The 8,790-nt window shown below is 46.0% G+C and overlaps 1 protein-coding gene across 1 annotated transcript; it reads right to left on the bottom strand.

The window, feature by feature from the left end:
- Positions 1 to 628: 628 nt before the first annotated feature.
- Positions 629 to 7,979, bottom strand: LOC112104625 (ATP synthase subunit O, mitochondrial). The gene is made up of 7 exons (XM_026651318.2): positions 7,899 to 7,979; positions 7,453 to 7,503; positions 5,128 to 5,238; positions 3,948 to 4,077; positions 3,602 to 3,714; positions 1,183 to 1,269; positions 629 to 817 (listed from the first exon to the last, which is right to left on the bottom strand). The coding sequence occupies exons 1-7, from the start codon at positions 7,926 to 7,928 to the stop codon at positions 704 to 706; spliced, it is 636 nt and encodes a 211-aa protein (XP_026507103.1). The 5' UTR covers positions 7,929 to 7,979; the 3' UTR covers positions 629 to 703.
- Between the last annotated feature and the right edge of the window lie 811 nt (positions 7,980 to 8,790).

Raw genomic sequence — 8,790 nt, 5'->3', positions numbered from 1 at the left:
TCTTGTTTTTGAATATTTTAAGAGATACTTTAAATGGGAAGTCTCAGTAAATGGATCAACTGAGATTTTTAGACAATTGTACATTCAGTAGTTTAACAGACGTGTACAACGAAATTATATACTTGATAGCGGTTTCAGCCAAAACTCATCCACCTAAGTTTATGTACTTGGCTGTCGGGCGAACTCATTGATAACGGGTCATTGTTTAACATTCCATTAGCTTCATGACAAAATGTCTGTTTTCAACTAATGGCAGTTTAAGCATTACACTGTTCCTGTCTTTGAAAACAGACTGATTCATACAACAGCAAACATAATCTGTTGGCATTTATAGAGCACTTATCCTTGTAGTGCCCTATATGAACACTGTTCCTGGATTAAAAGACAGGAACAATAACTAATGCAGTGCAACTCAGTTTGACCAATTTGTCTACTTTTACAGAAAACGTTCTCCATTGCATTCAGAGTTATAGCTAGATTCAGGCCAAGCCGATTTTCCAAACCAAGAGTTACAGGGTGGCTAAATAGGGCTCTAATTGAAGCTCTTAACCTAACTTTGGAGAGGTTACTGCAGCTAATGCTGCATTTCAGAGTTAATCACCTTACTCTAAATAAACACTACAGCCTATTGAAGGAGAAATATTTTATTGTTTCCATATAATAGATTGACAGGTTTCACTGTGAAAAACAGTTGGATAAGATGTTACACGGTATCTCTCATGATTTTGGTCAGTTTCTGAATCTTGGATTTTGTTGACATGTCAGCATACTTATCCCCAATGCTGACAATCATTCCACCCAGAATTGACGGATCAGTCTAGGAAGAAGAAAAAGTTACACACATCTATTAAATGAAAATCCATTGGCCAAATATTCAATTGTCAATCTTTTCTATGCAGTAAATAAAAAGCTTTGTCTAATTAATAGTAATCTTGTTCTTGCAGTTACCATGATGCAAGTTTAGTAGTTATTAAATTCTGCTTTTGATTATAAATGCAGTGGCATTTTTAATCAAAAGCAGAATTTAATATGTATATCAAATTTTACTAGACCAAGAAAAACTAAAATGCATAAAAAATATTTATAATAGATCTTTCAATGGAGTCTGTACCTCAGATCTGCCTGTTGGTTACAGAAATTGCTTCACTTTATGGAATTTATTCACAAGCCATTAGTCCTTACCTTGGTCTCCAATTTCAAGACTTCTCCTTTAGCCAAGAAGCCACCCAAAGCTGTTTTTAATTCAGTGAGGGTGGCCTGATCCAAGGGCTGGGGAAGGGTGGGGGGAGAGAAGAAGAGGGGAGAGAGAGAAGAAATTAAAAAAAATCAAAATCAAAACTACAGAAAATGAAGGACTGTATTTAAATATCCAATGTGCAAAAAATACCTGAATTTTCTATTCCCAAGCTTAATACACAACCTGGAGGAGCGGCTAAAGCAAGAAAGAGCTATGAGCGACACTTATGGGTAATAAACAGTGAACGTGGGAGAGCATAAAAAGTAGCATTTGTTTGGTGTGCCTTGGACCGGTTAGTTTTAGTTCTACTTAATTACATTAATAGATGTTATATCATTTAGGAATATGTCAAAAGCAACAATTTGATGTTAATATCTTACTGAAGCAAATAGCAGGAGTGCATGCTTTTGCCATTTTGACGGAGACTGTTTTTGATCAGCAAGACAGCTGTGCCTAGGTTATACAGGGAAAGTTTATTTTCTGCTGCAAACATGTACTAAAGATTGAAGATAGAAAAGACGGTTAAATTACTGAACTGGGACTCTACTCTCTGGATTGCAATTCCCAGCTTTGCCACAGGCTTCCTGTATGACCTTGGGCAGTCACCTCAGTTCCCCATCTACAAAATGGAGAGGATACTTTCCTACCTCACAGGGATATAGGAAGGATACAGTCAGGAATGTTTAAGGCATTCAGCTACTATGGAGATGGGGACCATACTGGAATCGGAGCAGATTTTGCAGAGAACATCAACAGTTATAGATTCTAGCTGTTTTGCTGGTAAGTTATTGAAAAAAATAAATTGTGACATCAGTGTCTTTAAAAGCCATAAAAGAGCAGGGATGGGCACAAGAGTGGTAATTTTAGCCACAGAAACTTAGTGCATAGACGAGAACTTGTGCACCCAAACACACATGCAAGCCTTTTCACATGTCCAGTAAGTCATTAACTAAGCTGTTCTTTCGGCTCACGACAATGCTAATGTCTGAAGTTGTGGATAGAGAGAGCTCGGTGTGCTTTGTGAACAAGAAATGGAAGCGTTGAATTACTTAGCCTGGCAAGGAAGTTAATTATAGCCCAGTCCTAGGTTTTCGGAGACTTACTAGGAAAAGTCATTGGCTGGCAACCTAGGAGGAACCAAAACTCTAACAAGACTAGAAGTATTTAATTACTGCCCACAGATGACCTAGTGACCTGTAGGTAAAAATGCAAGATCCACTGGTTCTCCAACCTGAGGCTCAAAACTTGAACAGCCTCCCACTTCCATTCCCCACAGACCAAGAGCAAAAGGAGCAGGTTTTCCTACCATTTCTGAGAAATTCCTCCTGTGGTTTTCCTCAACCATTTGTCCCCAATACTGCTCCTGGTTAATTATGTAAACACTGGGAAATAACCAGAGGTGAAAGTAAGCCGGTATGCCCTGGTACGGCATACCAGGGCAGCCTGGCTTCCCCAAGCAGCAATTTAAAGGGCCTGGGGCTCCCAGCAGCGGCTGGAGCCCCAGGCGCTTTAAATTGCTGCCAGAGCCCACTGCTGGAGCCCTGGGGTAGCGGCAGCGGGGCTCCGGGGGCTATTTAAAGGACTGGGGCTCCCGCTGCCTCTACTGCCCTGGGCCCTTTAAATAGCCACTGGAGCCCCGCCGCCACTACTCCCAGGGCTCCGGGGGCTATTTAAAGGGTCAGGGCAGTAGAAGCAGGTTGGTCCTGGGCCCTTTAAATAGCCCCCAGAGCCCTGGAGTAGCAGCAGGGCTCTGGGGGCTTTTTAAAGGGCCTGCGGCTCCTGCTGCCTCTCCGCCCCCGGCCCTTTAAATAGCCCCCAGAGCCCTGCTGTCAGAGCCCTGGGGTAGCAGCGGCAGCCGGGGGCTCCGGCAGTGGTTTAAAGGGCCCGGGGCAGTAGCGGCGACTGAGCCCTGGGTCCTTTAAACTGCTGCCAGAGCCCCCGCCTGCTGCTGCTACCCCGGCAGGGGAGGGCACTTACTGATACAGGGCAGGCCGGGGCTGGCTCTGACCCCCCTCATCCCCACCCCTTCCACCCGAGGCCCCGCACCTTCCGGGGGCCAGAGCCAGCTCCAACCCAGCCCCGTACCACTAAGTCCCTATTTCTACTTTCACCCCTGGAAACAACTTAAGTCAGTTAAGAAAAAAAGTCCACAACAGTTTTGTTTTCTGGTCAATGGTTGCTGGGGATCTGAAAGCCTGTGTATAAGTAACTTTCATTCAGGTATCGTGGTGAACATGCAGTGCTGTTCATTTCTCAAGCACAGCCAAGCTCAACCTGTTCATGCTCCCTAGAGCAATTAAGCAAAAAAATTTGCAGCCCCCACCAATTAAGCCCAATCCTGCAGTTCTTATGTTTTTAACTTACATTAGCAGTGGTGATTGAGCAGAGCACTTCTCCACGGTGTGCACCCATGATCTTTCCAAAAGCAGAAATTACACCAGGAGTCTGTTGCAAGCGACCATTTTCAGCAAGCACTTCTGGAAAAAGACGTTGCAATGTTTAAAACAAGTTAAGCATGAAAAATATATTCAATACAAACTGAGTTAAGAATGCAAAAGAGCAAACAACAGCAAATACCAAAATGCTTCAATAGTTTCATTTTACCTAGACACTTAAGAAATTAAGACAATCCAAATAAATTTGGTCATGAATACTTAATAGTATTTGCCAGTGTAATGCTCAGACTATAGTTATATCAATGACTACTTACTCATAAAGTTGATAGTGATTGGAGACAATTTATCTTTTACTAAAACATCATTTATGGTTTTTTGTTTAATTACACTCTTTATATGAGGATTCACGACAACACTAGACAATTTGGGGTCCTTCAGAAGTGTCTAAAAAAGATAAAACATAGGTAACATGATCACCAATAGAAAACCTGGTACACCCTTTTTTACACACATCCTTGGAGGATGCACAGGTTTAAATCAACTAAATGAAGAGGAACATGGAAAGTTTCAAAGCAGAGTAGAAACTTCTACAAACTTCTAATAAAAAGCTTCTTATAAATCTTTCCTGACTTACTGAGCTGGATATACAAGGAGAAAATCCCCCACGCCCAAAGCATAGAAGAGTCTGATGAAAAATCCCAGGACAAGTCTACACTACAGAATTACTGCAATATAATTAAACTGCTCAGAGGTGTGAATAATCCACACCTCTGAGCAACGTAATTATACTGACTTAAGTGGTCATGTAGACAGCACTATGTCGGCAGGAGAGCTTTTTCCCACCAACATAGCTACCGCCTCTTGCAGAGGTGGATTAATTATACCAATGGGAGAGCTCTCTTTCGTTAGCGGAGAGTGTCTTCATTAAAGCACTACGGCGGCACAGCTGCAGTGTTTTTAGTGTAGACCTGCCCCCAGGAACTAAAAAGCTAGGAAGTGAAGATAACCAGAATATGCAAGTGTGAAAGCGACAAGTGTAGATTTAAAAAACAAACAACAAACAAACAAACAAACACCACAAAGGCTATATCTACACAGCCCCACAGTGCAGACAATGGGGGTGTGAATTATACATCACACCTAAATGTTGTGCTCTAGCTGTATGGACATTGCTGGCACAAGCTAAAATGGTATTTAGTTTGCATTAACGTAATCCTCTTTCAAACAGGACTCTTCACATTTTCTATTAAGGCAAGGGTCAATATTGAGAACTAGACCAGAAAAGCAACAGCATGTGTTTAATACTAATCATATATTCTATATATGAATGATGTTTTTAAATTTGCAATATTTAGGATTTGCTAAAGACTGAGAAATTCCTTCTCCATAATTGAAAAGGGGGGGAAACGGTATAAGAAAAACCATTTCCACAACATTTAATTTATAGCTTAATTTTAAATTGTTTAGAGAAGTAACTGTACAAGACCTACTTACCAATACTCGACTAAGCTCCTTTTCTACCTGGTCCAGTTTCTTCTGCTTAGAAGCAGCAGAGTAGAGAGCAGTAGCATAGCGACCTTCCAGTCCATAAACCTGGATTGGAGGCTTGAAAAACAGAAGAGTCAAATTAGTGACTCCTAATGCTTGAGACAGTTACTAACTCAGAGCAGGTTTAACATCAGGAGATGCAGGACTTTCTTCTTGAAAAACAACCTACCCTTAAAGGTTTTGACCTACCACAAATGAAGTGAAAAATAAGAGCTTTTAAAAGCCCGCTGTTGTCTAGTTGCATTTTTTGAAGGGGGGGGGGGGGGGGGAGAGAAGGGGTATTCATGGGATAGGTGATATGAATGGCTTAGCTCCCTGCACTTTTTGGATGACATTAAACAAAAGGCGATGGAGGGCTGCACTCACTCTCTGGGGTTAGGCCCCCTGGCCCCACTGCCTCCTGGAACCATACCTCTGAGCCTTCTTTCTGTCAGCCCCTCTGGGAGTCCACTCACACTGGACCCACGAGGCCGCCACACCCAGAGGGAGCAATGCCACCCCACGGTGACTCTCAGCATAAAAAAGAAGGGTTTACTGTACATATGAACACAGCACAGGCAGTTCTCAGGGCCCTCAAGCCTAGAAAGTCTCAGCACTGTGCAACTAGGTGGCTCAGGCTGCTCTTTGACCCCAATCCAGAAGTGACCTCCTTCCAGCAAACCACCCTATATCACCTTCCCCACAGCCCCTCCTCCATCCTCCTTCTTCGGTCCAAGCAAACCTGGGCCCTTTCTCTTCAGTCCTTTGTTCCCGTTAGCCAGAACCAGCTGCCTTTCTGCCCAATTTTAGTGGAAGGGTCAACTAAACTCCCATCAAAGTCAATAGGAGTTTGACTGGGTTCCACAACATATAATTAGCAGCTGTCACACACTATGCCACTGCACTAAACCAGGATTTTCCTGAGAGACTAGTAATTTTGGGTGCCCATCTTGAAACACCTTGAAGGGGCTTGATTCTCAGAAAGTAGTGAATACCCACTATCAGAGTTCGGGCCTGTTCATGTGTGTTAAGCCAGTCACAAAAAAAACCCTAGTCACTTGAAAAAAAAAATCTTGACACCTGTAGATAAAATATTTAACTCCATTTTCTCAATAACTCTCTGGGATGCCTTTGGTATAATCATCAAGTTTAACTTCCCATTGAGCTTCTCATATTTAAAACTGTATAAATTAGTTACAGTGTTTAAAAGGTTGCAGCAGTCTTGTTTTCACTCAAATCACTTTAAGCAGGAAGCCCTTGTAAAGAGCTTTTACCACCTTTAAAAGGAATTCCTGTTTTGATAGAAGAGACTTATTTCTACTACTGCTGCTACACTGGAAGCTACGGAGACACAGAGAACCTGTCCTGGTACTGGACAGACCCCATAGGATTAAGGAGGCAGCACTGTCTACACTGAGAAAAAGGATCTATTGTCATACCCCATGGCAAAGAACAGGGCAGTTGAAATTCATGCAAACTAACTGTACAAGTAACGGACAAAAATGAATAGCTAAGAACTGGCAAGTGGTAAGATACTTCAGGCATTCTCCCACATATCAGAACTATAAGAGGAACAAAAATAACCAGCTTGAGAATAACCCATTAGCATCACTGAGGCCTGGTCTACACTAAGGGGGGGCGGGGGTGTCGATGTAAGATATGCAACTTCAGCTACGGGAATACCGTAGTTGAAGTCGACATATCTTATTCCGACTTACCTCCCGTCCTCACGGCGCGGGATCAACAGCCGCGGCTCCCCCGTTGACTCCACTACCGCCGATCGCTCCGGTGGAGTTCCGGAGTCGATGGGGAGCGCATTCGGGGATCGATATATCGCGTCTTAACGAGACGCGATATATCAATCCCCGATAAATCGATCGCTACCCACCGATCCGGTGGGTAGTCTGGACGTACTCTGAGTAACCTATAGGCATTCCAATTAAATAGAATTACTATTGCATTATGTAAACAAGTAATCAAGGAGCTTAAATCTGTTCCATGAGCGATGTCTCAATTAACTGCAGGTAGTTTTTCAGGTAAATGAGGCAGAGACACTCTTGGGATTCACACTCTGTGCATAGACACAGCCAATCTAGTACACACTGAACCAACAATACCGCATTTGTGCCTCCTGTGAAGCGAAGTTAAAGGGACTTGCTAGTTGAAGAAGTGATCACACCTCCCTAGGAACAGCAAAGCCCGGGCATAACAGTGTGACAAATATCCAACATAGGCCAGTTGAAATTGCCCCGGGAAACTCCCTGCGCGATCACACACTTGTAGCGATCCTACCTTTACCAGCTGGGACGCGGGCCTGGCAAGGGCGGTGCTGAAGAAGCGCAGCTAGAAGAAAGGGGGGGGGGTCACATTTAATTTTCCTCAACAAGAAAGTGAGTCAGGAGGAAAAACACCCGCGAGCCGGCGCCGGCGCGTCCCGGCGCGTCTCACTATCGCTTGGGCCACGGGCTCGCCGGGCGACCCCCCGAGCCGCCTTCCGGGCCCGTGCGAGCCCCGCGGTCACAGGCCGGCCCCGCGCTGCCCGGGGCAGCCGAGTCCCACCAGCCCGCCCGGGCGCCCCAGCCAGGAGAGAACCCAGGAGTCCGGGCCCGCTCGCGGCGGGGGGGGGGGGGGGGAGCAGCGGCCACCGGGCCCGGCCGAGGAGCCCATGGACCCCGGGGCGGTGAGGCCCGGCCCCTTCCCGCTCGGGTCCCCGCGAGCCCGGCTCCGCTGTCGGTCACCTTCCCCGGGAGCCCCGCGGCCGCCGCCATAGTCTCCTGCTGCTCTAGGTCAAACCGGGGCCCTCGCTCGGGGGCGGCTAGGACGCATGCGCACTACTACCCAGACCCCGCCGCGGGGCACGCTGGGAAAACGAGTCCTGGGGCCCTGCACGCTCCTGGGAATTGTAGTTTGTCAGCGAGCGCCGCCGCCGCACGGGAGGGGGGCGGAAGGGACGTGACGCAAAGCCTTGGGCGGAAATAGCGTCAGCCCTGGGCACCATGAGTCAGCCCCCCCCCCCCCCCCCCCCCCCGGGAACATGAGCTGGACCCGGAACCCCCGAGACAGTCTCACCCCGCCAGTGCGGTGTAGAAACGTTCTGCTTGGGTTGTACTGAGCGTGCGCAGAGCGATTGCGCCCTCTCGTTTCCTCGCTGAGAGCCCCCGTCTGTTACTCGCTCCTCGTAGGGAAGCTGTTCCCGGCCCCTGGTCCGTGTAGGTGCCTTTTCCTTGCCTGAACCTTTGCCAATATACAGCGTCTTTTCTGCGATGGGGCAGCCACAGCTGCACGCAGCGTTCAAGGTGTGCACGTACCATGGATTTATATAGCGGCCACATGATATTGTCTGTCCAGTTCTCTGCCCCTTTCCTAATGATGCCCAGAATTCTGTTTGCTTTTTTGACTGACGCTGCACATTGCGTGGATGTTTTCAGAGAACTGTCCACAATGGCTCCAAGATCTCATTCTCGAGTGGTAACAGCTAATTTAGACCCCATCATTTTATATGTATAGTTGGGATTATGTTTTCCAAGGTGCATTACTTTGCATTTCTCAATGTTAAATTTCATCTGCCATTTTGTTGGCCCAGTCACCCAGTTTTGAGGGATCCTTTTGTAGCTCTTTGCAGTCTGCCTA

The sequence above is a fragment of the Terrapene carolina genome, unplaced genomic scaffold (assembly GCF_002925995.2).
Source record: "Terrapene carolina triunguis isolate 2854851 unplaced genomic scaffold, T_m_triunguis-2.0 Scaffold30, whole genome shotgun sequence".
Lineage (NCBI taxonomy): Eukaryota > Metazoa > Chordata > Testudines > Emydidae > Terrapene > Terrapene triunguis.
This window is presented reverse-complemented; position numbering and strand designations above follow the sequence as displayed.

Excerpts from the sequence above, each read along its gene's own strand:
- LOC112104625 (XM_026651318.2), bottom strand. The coding sequence starts at position 7,928 with ATGGCGGCGGCCGCGGGGCTCCCGGGGAAG. Across the intron at positions 5,239-7,452 it reads CCGCGTCCCAGCTGGTAAAG|CCTCCAATCCAGGTTTATGG; the intron begins GTAGGATCGCTA and ends CTGTTTTTCAAG. Across the intron at positions 1,270-3,601 it reads GCTCAATCACCACTGCTAAT|CCCTTGGATCAGGCCACCCT; the intron begins GTAAGTTAAAAA and ends ACCCTTCCCCAG.